Genomic DNA, 16,640 nt, shown 5'->3' with positions numbered 1-16,640 from the left:
GAGATAGTCTTCCAGAGGGGACACAGCACCAACTTCCTGGCCAGGCCCCAGGGGAGCCCACATCTTGCTGCTCTGTCCTAGAAGCAATTTGTGGGAACCCTGTCGCCACAGGGTGGGGCAGGGAACGGACAGGGGCTTGGGCAGGTCTGGGCTTCCTCTGTGGGGGGCACGTACTGACCTCACAGCTCAGAGGCTGTGGCTTCTTGCTGGAACCTGGGATGCACTGGGCTTAGCCTTGCCTGGGGGTCTGGCACCTGGTGGTGGAGCAGGCTGGAAATAAAGTTCAAGACAGTGGTGACGAGGTGGACAGGGGCGCTCCAGGGGCTCCTTCAAGAGGAGCTTCCATCCAAGCCCGGGGCGAGCTCATCTGTCCAGAGATGGGCACCCTGCAGCCCAGGAGGCGGAGGCCTGGTGTGCGGTCCCTGGGCACTGCCTCTGGCCCTGGACTCAGCCTCGGGGGTGGCGACTGGCTGGGGAGGGGCTGGTGCCAGAGGCCCTGACCCTCTTCAGGACACGCCATGCATCCTGCGTCTCCACCTGGCAATGGTTTGCAGCCGGCAGGCTCGGGCCTTAGTGTCCTCATCTGTGAAATGGCAGCAGGGTCCTCTGAGGTGACACTTAGAAAACGTGGCCAGGTGCAGTGTGGCGTCAGGACACAGCAGCCCTGGTCCTCCCTCGCCTGCCTCACCTGGCGTGGCCCGGGGACGTCCTCTCAGGTGGCGCTTCACCCCGTCCCCCGTGCCTGCCCTCTGCCAGGTCACTGTGGCTGCTGCCCACAGGGGCTCAGACCAGACCCAGCCCTCATGCAGGGCCTTCCACCCCAGGCAAGCCGCCTCTGCCCTCGGTCCTGGCCCGCCCCTCCCAGCCCTTCCTTCCCCTGCCCCGAACCCTGTCAGCCTGGCCTGCCCTGTCCCCTCACCAGGGATGCCCCAGCCCCTGTGAGCAGCTTGAAGGGACGCCAGGAGGGGACGTGGGGGCTCCCCGGGTTCCCACGTGCCTACAGGGAGGGGCAGGGGCCACTCAGGATGGCCCTGGGTGGTGCAGGCACGACTGGGCAGGACGTGGGGGCTCCGCTGCCCCCAGGTATGCCTCCTGCACCTGCACCCACCAAGTTCCAGCTGTCCCTGAGGTCCTTCCAGTGGATTCTATTTTTTTTTTTTTGCCGCTGGGGATTGAATCCAGGGCAAGCGCTGTCGCCCTGAGCACCATCCCAGCCCTTCCACGGCGGCCGAAGGCTGCTGGTCGGACCGTGTGCTGTCAGGCACTGCTGGAGTCCCCAGGCCTGTGGAGGCCCTCTACGTCCCCTCTGTCAGGCCTTCTTGAAAAGCAGCTGGCGGCACTTTTCCGTGTACATCATCTGACTTGAAGAACAAGCTCCTGCCTGTGTCCTCCACCTGGGCCGTGCCTGGCCCCGCGAGGGTGAATCGTTGAACGAATGAGGCTGAAGTACGTGAGAACAGGCGAGCCTTCCGGGAGGTGAAGGCGCACGCCGTTGTGTTTTGATAACAGCAATTATCATAGTAACTATCATTTATTGAGCCCTCGTCCAGAGCTTTGAAAGGCCTGACTGGTATTCTCACGTAACTCCTAAGGCTAGCAGCCCTAAGGGGCAAGCACGTGACTGGAAGGCCAAGCAAGTGGCCTGGGGTTGCACCTGGTTCTGAGCAATCTGATGAAATCAGGGCACGCGATTCAAGTCAAATTCCCTGAGGGCAGCAGAAAAAGGCGGCCTGGGTCAGCCCCGCCCTGGCCACTGCGTGCTGGGTGACCGGGCAGGACCTCTCTAGGTGCAGGTCCTGTCCAGGAAAGAATGTGCTGCCACCACAAGACCCTGGTCCCTGCAGGAGAGAACTCCAGCCCCCAGCCCTGTTCGGAGGCTCCTGCTCAGAGGGAGGCCGGCTCCCCATGAGGCACACTGCATCTGGGACCACCCCAGACTCACCCCCTGTAAAGGCTGTGGGGTGTTGTGCCAACGCCCCTGCCTCTGGAGACACAGGGGCTGATGCCCTGCGGAGGCGGGCCGAGGCTGAGGAGGCAGCAGAGAGCTCCTCAAGGTGGGAGCGGGCTAGTCCTCTGCTGTGCAGGTGCCTGCCCTGCATTGGGGGCCAGGGGCGGTGTGGCCCCTCCTACCCCCTCCTCCTCTGGGTTTCTTCAGCAGATGTCTGTACGGTGGCTGCTGTGTCCCCATGTGAACTACACAATAGTGCAGGGTCCCAGGCACAGCTCAGTGCTCAGACGGGGTGCTGTTGCATCTAAGGATGACGGTGCAGGCGTGAGCAGGTGGAGAGGCCAGGTCCCCACCAGGCAGGTGACCCAGGGCCACTCCACCTCCCCTTGGAGCCCAGAAGGAACGCTCCAGCCTGTGAGGGTCCTGCACTCAGAGACTTCACAGGGAGCCCTGATGCACACAAAGGGAAGGGACTAGCTCAAGGTGGCACCTCGGGGGGTGGGGGGGGCTGGGCTGGCCACGGGACGCCCGACCCCTTCAGGTGTCCCTTCCATTACATGTCTCTTGTGTTCGGGGCACAGGCACCAGTGGGCAGTGCTGGAGCCTCTGGCTGTCCCCTCCAGGTTCTGGGGTATGCCCGTCTCTGGGCCCCACCCCTCTTTGAAGTAAATGGATGCTTCGGACAGTGGGGAGGAGTTTCGGCTCCTGCCTGGGCATTCCATTCAGAGTCCACGTTCTCTGTGACCGGTTTTCTTTTTCCTATTTTTGGTACCAGGGGTTGAACTCAGGGCATTGGACCACAGCCACATCCCCGGCCTCTTTTGTGTTTTATTTAGAGACAGGGTCTCACCGAGTTATTTGGCGCCTTCCCGTTGCTGAGGTTGGCAACTCCTGCCTCCGTCTCCGAGCCGCTGGGACTACAGCGCCCGGCCCAACTCTCTTTCTCTCGATGGCATCTCCAAACAGCCCTGGCCGGTCAGCGCAGAATGTCCTTGGCCCCTCCTCCCCACGCAGTATGCTGGGGGCCCCCCTCCAGGATCTCCGCAGGCCTTGCTCTCCATCCGCTCAGCCTGTCTCCTCCCAGGCACTGTGGTGCACCTGTTGTCGCATCAGACACACAGCGGGGTCCACCTGCGCCTCCCTATTCCCTGACTCCCTGTCCTGTCCTGGATCCACGCCCTGCGCTGGGCGCCTGACGTCACGGAGAGGAGTCGGTCACCGTGGGGCTGCGGTCGGGCTGCAACCAGCCCGACGTGCCCGCTCCTCCAGGCGTGCCGCCCGCAACGAGGGCGCCAGTCGGATGATGCGACGCAAGCCTGCAGCGTGTGGCGAGGCGGCGGACAGCCTTGCTCGGGAGTCGGGAAACCCGCGTTCGAACCCCAGCCTGTTCAACCTCGCCGGAGAGATGAAGCCTGCGGCACCCGCCTCAGTTTCCCCCTCTGTAAACTAGGAACGAAGGGGCGTTGGCCAGAGGCCGCCCACGACTCGAGAAGACCTGCTCCCAGCCCCTTTCCTCTGCGCCGCCCTCGTCGCCACTCGGGGCTCCCGAGAGCCTCCACCCCGCGGACACCCCCAGGCATCGGTGACAGCGCTGCAGAGCCCGAAGAGCGATTGCGGGAAGCCGCAGCGAGTGTCGCCGGGCTGCGCCTGCGCGGGCCGCGGAGGCTGCCGCTTCTTGTAGTCCGCGCGTCCCGCGGCCGCGGCGCGAAGGCGGGCAGCGGAGGCGCGGCGCCTACACTTCCCAGGGTGCGCCCCGCCCGCGGCGCGCAGGGGCCGGGCCTCCCGAGGGGCGGGGCGGGCGGGGCGGGGCTGGCGCGCGGAGGGGCTGCGGCGGCGCTGCGGGGCGGGCGCCGACCGTGTGCTGAGACGTCCGGCCGGCAGGCGCGCGGAGGATCGCGCGGGCGCGGCACCTGCGGGTGCGGTCCCTGCGGGCGGGAGTGTCGGGCGGCCGCAGCACAGGCACCGCCCGACTCCTAGCTGCTGCCGAGATGAGTGCAGGTGAGTGCCGGCGGTCCCCGAGCTACCTCCCGGTGCCGCGAGAGCGGGGTGACATTCTAAGGTTGCACCTGCGGCATAAGGGGAAATCACCCAGCGGCGCCACCCAACTTTTGCTCCAGGGTTTTGCAGTCCAGCGGGGTCGGCACGCAGCCACCTGCCCCTGCGCCCGGGGCGCTTAGCTCTGTGGCGCGAGCAGAGCATCCCTTCTAGCCGCGCCGGCCGTGGTAGCTGCGCAAGGCTGTCTGGTAGGTGACACTCCTTTGCTTTTCATGGGGGTCTTGGGTTGTTCCAGGCTGCAGAAAGCAGAATGGTCCGGAAGAGGGGCCCAGAGCCACCGCAGTTGTAGTCACAGAGAGGTGCGATGACAGCCCGGCTTTGCAGCAGGGGGCGCCGCCCTTGCACTGCTCCTGCAGTGCCTGGGTGGGGGGCGTTGGCGCCCCGGGCTTGGTGGGGCAGATCCGGAGTCCGCATGTGTGTCAGGCCCCGTCCCATCTCTGTACCTCCTCTCTCCAGCCCCTGGCCCCTGTGAGTCCCAGCCTTGCTCTCCTGCCGCACCCACCCACCGGGATTTGACAGCCTCTGTGCTGAGCTGGAAAATCCCACGTCGCAGTAACCCATGCATGCCTTGTGCTGTTGGGGAAACAGACCTAGAGCGGAGAGGCCTTGGTTGGAGGTTGTCTGAAGCCCGGGCCAAAGATGCACTCTTCTGAGAGCCTCCTGGGGCGGGTGCTCTGACGTCTGGTGCCTACATGCCAAGGCAGGGAGGGGCTGTCACTCCAATTTTCAGAGTGGGACCAGAAGTTCACCTGGCTTGAGCTGCTTGGGCTCCAGCAACTGAACTGAGCTGGGATTTGAACCCAGCTCCTGACTTCTGTGTGATTTCCCCCAAGTCTCTCTTGCCACTGACTGCAGTATGGCCCTTGGCCATGGTGCAGAAACCTATAGGGACGGCTGCTTCCCCCAAGGGAGATCCGATGGGGAAGGAATGAGCATGTAGTGACAGCTCACTGTGGGCTTTGGGGTGGGAGGGGCGGGGATGCTCCCAAGTCGCCCCTCTCAGGGGAGACTGCCTCCCCCCAATCCCAAGCAAGGAAGGAAGGACTGCTGCCGTGGGCACTGGGGGAGTGCGGGAGCGAGCCGCAGGCTGTGGGAGGCGGAGTCCTTTGGAAGAGGATTTCTAAAATGGCCAACCTGTTATCTGGGGGTGGCTGGGGAGGAGGGCACCCCAAGACTTGGCAAGACTGCCAGACATCTATCTAATGGCAGGTGGGGATAATGACTGGGTGTCCACTGGGTAATTTCATGTTTTCTGTGACCATAATTGATACCTCTGGTCCCTCCTGTAATCAGGAGCCCTCGGAAGGAGCATGTGCCCCCGCCATGGTTGTGGTTGTTGTCCCTGGAGAAGGCCAGCCAGGGATGGAGCGTGGGCAAGGAGTCTGGGGTTTAACTGTATATGCACCTGGTGGCTTTGGCACTGGGGGTGCTTTTGGGAGCATGGTTTCATGACCTAGAAATGCAGTAGCACTGGTTGTATCACAGCCTTGCTGGCTGTGGTTGCCTGTTGAGTTTTAGGAGCAGGGACATTGTTTGGACAGTGCCATGCAAGGTGGAAACAGATGGTTCTGTATCAGGCCTGGGTCCAAATTCAGTGTACCAGCTGTGGGGCTACCTGTGCCTTGGTTTCCCCAGTGGTATGCCGTGAATGCTTCAGATCTGTACCCAGCTCCAACCCACAGTGAGCCCAGAGGTGAGATGGTGAGTGTGGTGGCAGCTTCTCCACACAGCCACATGGTCAGGACGGGCCAGGTGGGGCAGGATAAGATACCTCAGCTGGGGTGGGATGGGGACCCGGTGCCAGCTCTGCCCTCCTGGGTTTTGCAGGGCCCATGCTGCCTCTGAGCATAGATGTCCCCTGGGCAGCTGCAGGTCTGGTGGCAGAGGTCCATGGCGTTAACTTGCTCGCATAACAAAGTGCTACGTACCATGCAGTGTAAATGATAGACTGTGCCGGAATCCAGAAGACTGTAGTCAAGGTTTGGTCAGTGTTGGTTCCTCTTCTCCTTATAGATGGCATCGTCTCCCTTCATCCTCACACGGCCGTCCCTCTGTGTGTGTGTGTCCTCGTCTCCCCTTCTTGTGAGGTCACCAGTTAGACTGGATGAAGACCCACTCCAGTGACCTCTCTTTACATTAATAAAGGGTCCTCACACAGTCACATTCTGAGGTGTTGGGGATTGGGTCATCAGCATATGGATTTGGGGGTACACAATGCAGCCCATAAGAGGGGAGCAGGGCCAGATGCAGGGTCTGTGAGACTGGCTGAGCTGTCTTAGGCATCCATGGCTGTTGGAGAGGACCCGAGGATGTTCCAGTCTAAATCCATCCACCTGCACAAGGGAAACTGAGGCCTGAAGAAGGAAAGAAACCATCAGAGTCAAGGAGAGGCTGTGACAGAGCCAGACCTGAGCCCTGGTCCTCTGACTCTGGTCAATGTGGGCCCAGGTGCTCAGAGCAGAAACACATGCTTCACCTACCCAGGAATGGGCAATGACAGTCACAAAGATGTTAGAACGAGCAAGGACACAATGTTAGAGACCACCTAGATATAGAGAGTGCGAAGGGGCCTAGCCATCCACTCATCCGTTCAGCGTTTACTGAACGCCTGCTGTGATGAGCCTCACTCCAGCCTGGGGTTTCACCTTGGACTTACAGTCCAGTGGGAATGGGAGGCATTTATAGTCAGCAATGTAGTTTGCTACATTCTAGAATTGAGTTTTGAGTTTGATAGACTCTTGGAAATTCAGCCTGATTGTCCCAGGAAAGGGAATGTCCCCTGCCACATGCAGAAGTCACCTGTTCAACACCCTGGGCTCTCAGAGCTGTGGGTTTGGAGTGCTCTGAGCTGGTGAGGGAAAACAGGAAGGCCGGAGAGGACAGAGGGCCGGCCTTGTGGAAGGGGCCTAGCTCATCACTGACCCTTTAAATAGGAGCTGCCTGTCAGGGCCAGCCAGGCTGCAGTTGTTGGCCCTGGCAGCTGCTGGGAGTCTGCACTGCTGGCTCAGTGCCCGCCAGGCCTGGCGTCCCCTGCAGTGCCTAGCCCCTTTCTTGTATTCCCTGGTGGGCCCCTGGCTCCACTGAACTTGGCAGTCCTGTCTCCAGGCTGGTGCTCTCGGGCTCACATCTGGCTCTGCCACCCACTTGTACCTGTTGCTATCCAGCCCCTCTGTGCTTCCATCCACTGCCACCCCCCCCTCCCAGGTCTTAGGGAGTGGCAGGGTAGGGGGGCAGGTGCTCAGCAGCCCCTGCCTGGCCTGGGTGGAGGCTCAGCCTGCAGTTAAAACGGCTGCAGTAGGATGATGAGCTGTGTTCAGTAGAGGCTTGGCACCTGGGGGTGATCCCATGGGTCTGCCCAGCACTGAGGGGCCAGCAGGGGGTCACGCAAGGCCCACACACCACTGGCTCCAGCTGTACACAGTTGCCCAGGCCCAGGAAGCCCGAGGCTGCTGGTGCCTGGCAGAGCAACCTGAGTGCTACGCCTCTGCTTACTCAGGTGTCTCCATTGCCACCTGGCTGTGTCTCCGGTGTCGGGCGGCACCCGGTGGGACTGGCTTGGGTGTCCGGTGTGAGGCTCACCAAGTGCTCCCTCTGGGCTGGGGCCAGACCCCATATGTGCTTTCTCCCGGGACCCTCACATGGCCTCCCTAGGACACTTTCAGATGGAAAAACTGGTGCCCAGGAGGTTCCATCAGCCGCCTGGTGTCAGGGGTTTGTGAGTAAGTGGTGGAGACGAGATTGGGGCCCGGGGAGCCTGGCCCAGCCGTATGCCTCTCCGCCTGAGGGGCCCTGTCTGTCATCCACCTCTGGCTTCAGCCAGAGCTGTGGCACCTTGTGCTCCCTGTGACACGTGGCCGAGCGCCCTCTGAACGGGTTTGGCCTGTCTGGAGGGCCCCACCGTGATGCTCCTTGGAGGGGTTCACGCTCCGCTCCTCGCGGGCGCCGGGAAGCTCATTCCTGTTCTCCAGGAAGGCAGAACCAGGCCGGTCTCTCGCCACCTCCTCCACCTCATATGGGTGCTGCTGGGTCATCGCGTGGCCTGAAGACAGCTGGGACGTGGGAGGGATTGTCGCCATATTGACCTCCGTAGCCTTGGCCCTCTGGTTCCGGCTCTCACAGCCCCACCTAGGGTCCTCAGGCCTTCTAGGTCCTGACCAAAGGGCAGCAGTCCCATGGCCTGGGCCTGGCCTCTCCTCCAGCCCATAGCCAGCCCACCTGGGGGCTCCCACTGCCTCCCTACCTGGAACTCTGTGTGACCTGTCTACAGGCCAGGACCCCCCTGGGGTGCGACCCCCATCTCATGGGCTCGAGGCTGACCGTCTCAGGGAGCTGGCCCAGCCTTTCCCCTCTGCTGTGAGCCAGTGTGCTGACCTTGACACGAGGCTCCCTGGCCAGGAGGGAGGCTTCTTGCAGTTGGCAGGTAAATGGCGCCTGTAGGGAGCGCAGTGGCCGGTTCTTGGCTTCAGTGAGGACAGGCAGGTGGGCTCTCTGTGGCTTTGTTCTGGTCAGAAGCGGCCAGCCCTGTGGTGCTAGGGCTGGTTCCGTGGCTTCCCATCCTGGTGGTTCCCAGGCGGTGCTGAGTGGTATGTGATGGTCAACAACGTTGGGGACAAGGCCCCCGGTGGTCTCGAGCTGAAGATCCCCAAGCATGAGGGCAGTTGGGTGGCGTGGGGGCGCAGTGACCTCCTGGTCCATGTCCCGGCTCCCTCCCCTGCTGGCCTCAGCTTCCCCCCAGAGTAGAGGATGCCTGCTCTGGGGAAGGCTGATGGGGCGTCGAGGGCCCTGGACCAGTGGGCACCAGGAAGCAGGCAGGGAGTTCTGTCACAGAGTCGGCACCCTCCACCCCTGAGGGGCAGCCTTGCAGGGGTAGTGTGCCGGTCTACACTGGCATCAGCTTGCCACCTGAATGGTAAGACTTGGCCTGACTGTGCCCGGCCCCGCCTCCTCTCAGCCCTGTTCACCCCCTGATCTCCAGAGAGCTGCCCCGCTCCAGGGGCATTTGCAGCACCGTCCTTGGTGTCCTGGGGAGGCGTGGTGCTTTGCATCATGTCTCCTGAGCCCGGCTTGCCGCCAGCAATGGCCGTGGCCAGCCTGCCCTCTGCGTGGAGCGCGTGCTGTGTATTTGGTCTTCCAGTTCTTCGTGCATAGGAGCAGGGGTTGCAGAGATGACCCAGCAGTCACTCCAGCCAGCAGACCAAGCAACCAGCGTGGGTCACTGCCACGCATGGCAGCAGGGCCCCTGTCCTGTTGGCGTCTGTCCGCAGGGCAGGGCCTCAAGCTCACTTCTGTCCCGACAGACACACGGCTGCCTCGTCCAGAGGTGTCTCACGGACACCTTTCGGGTGAGTGGTGGATGAACTGGGTCCCACCTCACCCTCGGCTCCTCTGCCCTGCCCCTGTGGGTCGAGGATGTGTAGCCTCTCTCTGACCCCCAGCTTCCCTGGGACTTCAGTGTTCCCAGGATCTGACACAGAAGGTGACATCTCAGAAGTCCCTGGTTGGCGCTGCAGTTGGGCCCAAAGTCCACAGTTCCTGGCAGGAAGCCCCAGAGTCCTCTGTGCGCCCCACCCTTTGCCCACAGCTGCCCTGGCTTTGGCGCCTGAGTGGTGCAGGTGGGTGCCTTGGAGGGACTCCAGAGGCCCAGCAGGGGGTGCAGAAGTGGGACGGGGAGGGAGGGAAAGCCAGGAGGGGTGTTTGGATGGGCAGGTGCCACTGCAGGTCCCCAGGCCTTGCTCACTCTCTGAATCATCCTGTGGAGGGGCAGGCAGCTGGGTCTTTCTCCATAGGCCCTGTCCAGGGTGGACTGCCCTGCATGGGGCTGGGTGAGCTGCCATCCAGGAGCAAAGGGAGGCACAGGCTGCAGGCGTGGAGGGGCCAGTGTGCAGGGTGGAGAGGCGGGACAGGGTGGTGTCGTGGTGAAGCCACCATGCCCCAGGGGCTCCCTTCAGGCCCAGGTACGGTCTGGCCTCCCCTGCGATGGGGCCTCCGCTGTTTCTAGCCCTCAGCAGCCCTCAGGGGCTCAGGGCTGTTCCAGGTGTTCCTGCAGACCCCACCAGACTCCTCACGCAGGACCATCCCGAGCGCCGGGACGCCCATACCATCCGAAGCCACCCCTTCTTCCTCCCAAGGCTCTGCCAGACTCGGCAGGGCAGTGAAGCGCTCTAGTGCTCAGGGCCTTGTCTGCTCTCAGACTTGCTTCTGGTCCTGGCTGCTGGGTGCCCTGGGCTGTGGCCTGCCCTCTCTGAAATGCCTCCTTCTCTCAGACGGTGTGGGGGCTGGATGTGGCCCCAGAACTGTCTCTGTTTCCGTACTTGGAAAACAGATCTGTTTCCCTGTGACTAAATTAAGGATATCAACATGGGGATGTTATCAGCGTTACTTAAGTGAGCCTGGAATATCATCACAAGCCTCTTCCTTGATGAGAGGCAGGTGGTCGGAGCAGAGATGGAGCTCCATGGCAGAGCAGAGCTGGGCAGAGACGCCGCTGGGCCCTGAGGATGGAGGGCTGGGAGCTGAGGAGCGCAGGAGGCTGGATGCGGCGAGGAAGGCTCCTTCCTGGGGCCTCCAAAGGACCAGCCAGCACGGCTGGATGTCAGCACCAGGAGATGCATGTCAGGCTTCCATCATGTATCAGCACCCCACACGGACAAATGGCTGCCACCCCACCATCCAGGGCCACTGCCAGGGAAGGGGAGGCTAGCAAGGGACCTGAAAACGTTCTGCTGACTGAAGATTGTCCCAGGGCCTCCCTGGTTCAAACAGGGCAGCGCTTGCAGCCTGAAAGTCTGCAGAGTCAGGCCGGCCCACCACCGCAGGTTCCGACCACACCTGCCTCGGCCCGCCCGGCTCCCCGGGTGGGACCCCAGGCCTCGTGGAGCGTAGATGGCCCTAGTGGACACAAGTGGTCCAATGCAGAGCCGGGAGGCCAGGGACCAGCCCGACGCCTGTCCCCTGAGCCTTGGCCGTCTTGTCCACAGTTGGGATCAGGCTGTCTTCTAGGGCCTCCAGCTCTTGACCCGTGTGGCTTGGGTCGGTGGGGACCTGAGGCCCAGCACTGCTTCAGGCACAGGGCTCTGCTCTGCAGCTGAGAGCGGCTGGGGCCGGGCCACACCTCCAGGCTGCACACCCCACTGGCCCCAGGAGAAGCAGCATCTGGGTTTGGGAAGTAGGTCCTGTGTGCTGAGCTCCAACCAGATGTGTTAGGGTGCCAGGGACACCAGGGGGCTCTGTTCCCTCCAGGGCAGGGCATAACATGGATGGGCAGGAGCACATGTCACCAGAACCATGCAGGGGACAGAAAGGGCAAAGCAAGAGGAGCGCCTTCCACCTGGCACCAGGGAAGGCTTCCTGGAGGAGGCAGGGGCTCTCAGAGGCCGGGGAAGGGAGGAGATTCGGGAGCAGCAGACCAGCCAGCAGAGGCACTGCAGAGCCTGGAGGTCGGGCTGGGAGTCGGCCGTGGACTGAGCGGCAGGCCCAGAGCCACGGTCACCAGTCAGCCTTCCTCTGGTTCCCAGATGCTCCCTGACCACGCCCAGACAGGCTCGTGGGTATCTGGGGACTTCCTGTTCAGGGTTCCCACGGAAGGATGCCCCAGCTGTACTCCCGAGGCTGTTTCCTCGCCCGCCCGCGCTCAGGATCACACCACGCGGCCTGCCTGTGAGAGCCGGCGCCCCCCAGGCCCCTGCCTGCTCCCAGCGGGCGGTCCCGAGGACCTCAGGTGGTGCCCTGGCTGCGGGCTGCTCCGAGCCCTCTCGGCCTCCTGCTCTCTGATCCCGCCCAAGCCCCGGGCCTGGGTGAGATGGAAAAGGGATCAGTGGGAGAGCAGCCGGGTCCAGTCCCACACGCAACGTACTGGACTGTCACCTCTCTGGAGAGCCTACCGACGCCCCTGCGGGCCCACTGCCTCCGTGGGCTCCCTCGGCCTCCACTCTGCTGCTTCTCCCCACAGCGGCCTCCTAGGGTGGAGGCAGCATGGGATTCTTTGCAGTGGTTCTAGGTGCCTGGGGGTCAGCCAGGGTGGCAGCTGGGACATTGGCCATGGAAGGGGCCGTGGCAGCTTCCGGGAGGCCTCTCTCTTTGGGCACGGCATGGCCCTTGTCCTTGGAGTTTGGAGCTGGGCGTCCAGCGTGGCCTTGGTGTCCCCCTCCTCTAGACATGGGGCCGCGGCGGCTGTTCTTGGGAAGGATAGTGCTCACAGGAGAGAAAGTGCACCTGCAGGCCAGACCTTCTGAGCTGGCCTGGCTGTCTGGAGCACAGGAGGCCACAGGCCCCTAGCCCTGAGGAAGAGGCCAGGGAGGCCTTCCAGCCACCTCACGGGCTGGGTGAGGACAGCAGCAGCACCTCCTCTTGCAGTTCTGGAGGCCCGAGTCCCAAACCAGGACCACATGGTGCGGCGGGGCAGTGTCCTGCTCAGGCCTAGGGAGAAGCAGTCCTTGCCTCTCTGTGCCAGGGTGGCTGCCAGCGTCCCCCGGCTCGCGGCTGCGTCAGCCCGCCCAAAGGCCAGCACCTTCGAATCCCGCTGCTCGGTCCTCTGCTCCTCCTCAGGAGCCTTCTCTCTGTGCAAAACACCCTCTGCCTCCTTTCCAGAGGACAGGTGAGTGCACAGGGCCCCAGGTGGTGCAGGATGAGCCCGCCCGTCTTCAGCTCAGCCACATCTGCAGAGCACCCCCACTGCACGAGGCTGGAGTCCTGCTCAGAGAGCAGCACGTGGGCGTCCTTTGGGGGCTGTTATTCAGCTGACCCTTGGTGGCCTTCAGAGTGCCCGTCTCTGGGCCTGGGACCCCTTCTCCCTGCGGCATTTCTGAACTGGCTGAGCATGAGAACGACGTCTCATAGGATAAAAACTCTTAACTCAGCTAAACTTAACCCTCCCCGAGTCCCGTGAGCTGGACGGTCACAGCCTGCTGACGAATCAGCGTGTAGCCTCTCAGGAAGCGAGCGACAGGGGGAACGGGCCTCTCGATGGAGGCCTGCGGCTCTGGAGCCTCCTGAAGCAGGGCTCCCGCCCGCAGCGGTGGGTCTGTGCCCCCAGAACCCGCGGGGCTGCATTCCCCACCACGCCAGCCAGCAGCCAGAGAGCCCGGCCCAGCACAGTCCACCCACAGCGGGGGCTGTCAGCCTCCTGAGCCGTGGGCCTCGCCATTACTAAGGGTCGGGAAGAACATGCTGATGCGGGTCAGGTTGATGTTTGCTCTTAGAAACTAAACCAGGATCAAAAAACACCGTTAGGGAACAAGGCCCTTTGTATGTTGACCTCTGAGCACCTCTATTGGGCGGTGGCTCCTTGACAGTTTTGCAGACCTTACTCATATCTGGCTTAACGGTGGACAGCTGGACGTGGCTGGCCAGCTCTGTGTTCAGTCAGGGTCAGTGTTGCGATGTCCCAGGCCATGCAGCTGCTGCAGCACTGCGCTGTCGGGAGAGAGGCGAGGCGACTCAGCCAGCATTCCATCGCCATGGTGAAAGGCCCGAGGCGTTGGCTGCTGAAAGGGAGGGTTTATTTTGGTCACAGGCTTAGAGGCCCCGTGAATGATCCGGAAGACCTGTTGCTTTTAGGCCCCTGTTGGGGATGCTGGGTGGCCATGGCAGGGAGCATGTGGCAGAGTGAACCAGGAAGAGGAAGGGTCGGGTTCCACCGTCCCCTTCAAAGACATGCTCCAGTGACCCAGGACCTCCCAACAGGCCCTCCTTCTGAAGGTTCAGCCTCCTACTAGCACCATCTGGGGATTGCGCCTTCAACACCTGGGCCCCTGGGGACACTCAGCAGTGACAAGGGAAATAACACCCTCACCTATTTTGACCATGATCTTGACCCCACTGAGTTCCTGCTAGGGTCTTGGGGACTGTCAGGAATCACTGGGCCACACTTTGAGAATATCTATTAAAGAATAAATATTACGCAGTCATTAAAAAGAGTTTCAAGAGTTGGTAAAGAGTCTAGCATGTGAGGAGTGGAGGTAGCTAAAGAATAAGGATCTGCACGTTATGCACAGCTGGAGCTCTGCAAAATACTCGGACGCGCTAGAAGAAAACGCATCAAGGCGTGATGCGGTGGGCAACTCCCTCATCCCACCGCCTCTCTGCTCCAGGTGCTTATTTGTTTCAAGAATGTGTGAGTGACAGGGTTTGGCTGGATACTCAGTCTCGAGGACGTTCTGTTGAAGAGCAGCTGTTGGACTCCCTGGCACTTGCTGGGTCCACTTTCTGTACTTTGGAAGGGGGTCTCCATTGTGAGCTAGGACCGTGAGTGGTATTGAAATGTTACAAGCACAGGTTCTAAAATGTGTGTGAACTCTGGAGATCACTAGTCTACGATTATGAAAATGAGGGGATTCTTCTTGGAGTGAATCCTGTGGTTGCTGATGAGCTCTGGAATTCTGTGTCCTTGGCAGGCATGCTTACACCTGGCAGGGCCCCAGCAGAGAGCTAAATATATCCTGGGTGTGCGCAGCAACCTCAGGCACCCCCTGGAGCTGACCAGAGTGGAATCCAAGGCAGTGATTGATTTATCTCATAAAAATCAATGCCTGTCATTTATGGGACATCTAGTAGCCCTCGGCGCAATAGAGAGCGGTATGGGCTTGACCTCCAACCCCGAGAACCCCTGTGGGTAGAGGTCATTGCTCCCAATTTGCAGACAAGACAGGGTGCCTGGCGGGCCCGAGGTCCTGGGGCTGGTAGAGTGGGCGGTGGGGTCGAACCCGCCCGTGGCTCTTGGAGCCCAGCCCAGGCTGTCTGCCCGGAGCGCGCGTCTCCCGACTGGGCTCTGCAGGCTCAGGGGAGTGGGGCAGTGGCTTCTGTGCCTGATGAAACCCCTGTGGTTGGCGGCGGGGTTTCCGCTCTCCAAGCTGTCTGCGCGCTCGCGGCACCTTTGGCACTTACCCACCCGCTCCTAGTCTCTCACTCAGTTTTCAGTGGGGACGCCGAGGCCAGGGGGTGTGGAGAGGCCCAGTGGTCTCTGGTAGGCCAGCCTCCTTCCAGACTGTGCCCTCCTGGTCTGCGAAGTGGGCAGGCGCCTCAGCAGCGGGGCTGGCTCTGCCTCATCCTCTCTGCCCAGGCTGGCCCTCCTGGTCCTCAGCTGTTGGCCCCAGGCACAGAGCAATGCCACCGTCAACCGGAGGGCTGGGTGTGCTGGATGCCAGGAGGGACAAACAAAACCCTCCCTCTCCTGGTGACTAGGACCCTCGGCCCCGGGGTCGGCCACTTGGTGACACCATCGTCCTTGAAACGCGGCTGGGGGGTCCAGCCCATGCTGGGGCTCTGGGAGGGGCCCCCGGTATCAGTCTGTCCTGAGACGTGGCACCTCTTGACTGCAGAGTCCCCAGGCCCTGCGGGTCTCAAGAGGGCTCTGCTCTGGATCCAGGGAGGTGGGTCAGCCCAGGCCTCAGCATGCCCTTCAAGATGTCCAGTCACGGGCTGACAGGAGGAAAGTGCCTCAGGCTGGGGGGCAGGGCTGAGGAGAGGGAGGCCGTGGGAGTACAGGGGCGGGGACCAAGGCCAGTCCCTGTGTCTCCTGCCGGTCTGCTGGGCTGCTTTCCTTGCCCTATCCCCCCACTCACCCCTAGAACTGAGGTCCCTCAAGGCCGGCAGGCAGACTGCCCTCTGCAGACCCTGGGCTCCTCACAGCCCCCCAGGAGTGGAGGGCACTGCCCTTGGGGATGCAGAGCAGGGAACCCCTGAAGGGCGACAGCCTGGTCATCCTTCAGGGAAGGGTGGGTGGTCCAGCACGAGGCCGAGTCCTCCCTGCACCCCGCCCCCCGTGTGACAGCAGTCACGCCGGGACCAGGCAGTGTGGCCGCCAGCCTGCTGCCCATTGCCCTTGAGGCTTCACAGCGCCTGGCAGCGCCTGGTGGTCCTTCGGGCCAGGGGCAGCAGGTGCCATCATGAAGCCAGGTGACAGGATCGTGCCCTGTGCTCCTGGAGGTGGGCAGTCCTCCCCAGGGCTCCCTGGGCACTGGGGCCTCTGTGCTGGCCCCAGCTGAGCAGCCACAGGAGGCCGGCAGCGCCCTGTGCTAGAGAACTGTCTGGAGGCCGCTGGCCTGAGTGGACAGCACAGTGGCAGCGTTCAGGGCTACATGGACTAGGAGATGCAGGGAGGGGACCTGCAGCCTCCTGGCCCTCACTGCCCCAGTTCTGGAAAGAGGGTCAGCTGTGCCAGGAATAGAACCTTCCAGTGCCCAAGGTGCCGCCTGACTCTGGGGCTGCAGTGACCAGCAGCCGGGCCTCCGGCGCCGGCATCAGGGCTGGTGACCGGCTGCCTGGCCAGCATCAGGATATGGTCAGGGGCACAGGTTCTGCTCTGTCCAGCAGCCACGTCCCCTGGGCACCCTCCCCGTCCATGAGCAGGAGGAGTGTCCAGGACGTCCATGCACGAGCAGGCCCGGCCCGGGCACTTTTCCTCCCCAGTCCACGCGAAGCTCAGGCAGGACGTCGGGAGCTCTGGACGTCTGGCTGCACGCATGCCTGGGCGGAAGCCTGGACGGGCCTGGCCGGCGGGCAGATTCTCCTGTGGGGTTCACGCAGCCACCTGGCAGGGAGGGCTGCTGCGTGGACGCGCGTATAGACCGCTCCAACTGCGGCGCTCCTGCACTCAGGTCCAGCACCCGCCCCTGTTGGGGGAAGTTGGATTCCTCAGATG

The 16,640-nt window shown here is 62.5% G+C and overlaps 1 protein-coding gene across 1 annotated transcript in view; it reads left to right on the top strand.

Annotated features, from left to right (window-relative positions):
- Nucleotides 1-3,771: 3,771 nt before the first annotated feature.
- Nucleotides 3,772-16,640, top strand: part of ABLIM2 (actin binding LIM protein family member 2) — a 124,282-nt gene continuing 111,413 nt past the window's right edge. The window contains exon 1 of the mRNA XM_079154418.1: nucleotides 3,772-3,946. Coding sequence (XP_079010544.1) covers nucleotides 3,937-3,946 — 10 coding nt within the window. The 5' untranslated portion in view covers nucleotides 3,772-3,936. The remainder of the gene's footprint in view (nucleotides 3,947-16,640) is intronic.

The sequence above is a fragment of the Sciurus vulgaris genome, assembly GCF_902686455.1.
Source record: "Sciurus vulgaris genome assembly, chromosome: 9".
NCBI lineage: Eukaryota > Metazoa > Chordata > Mammalia > Rodentia > Sciuridae > Sciurus > Sciurus vulgaris.
This window is presented reverse-complemented; position numbering and strand designations above follow the sequence as displayed.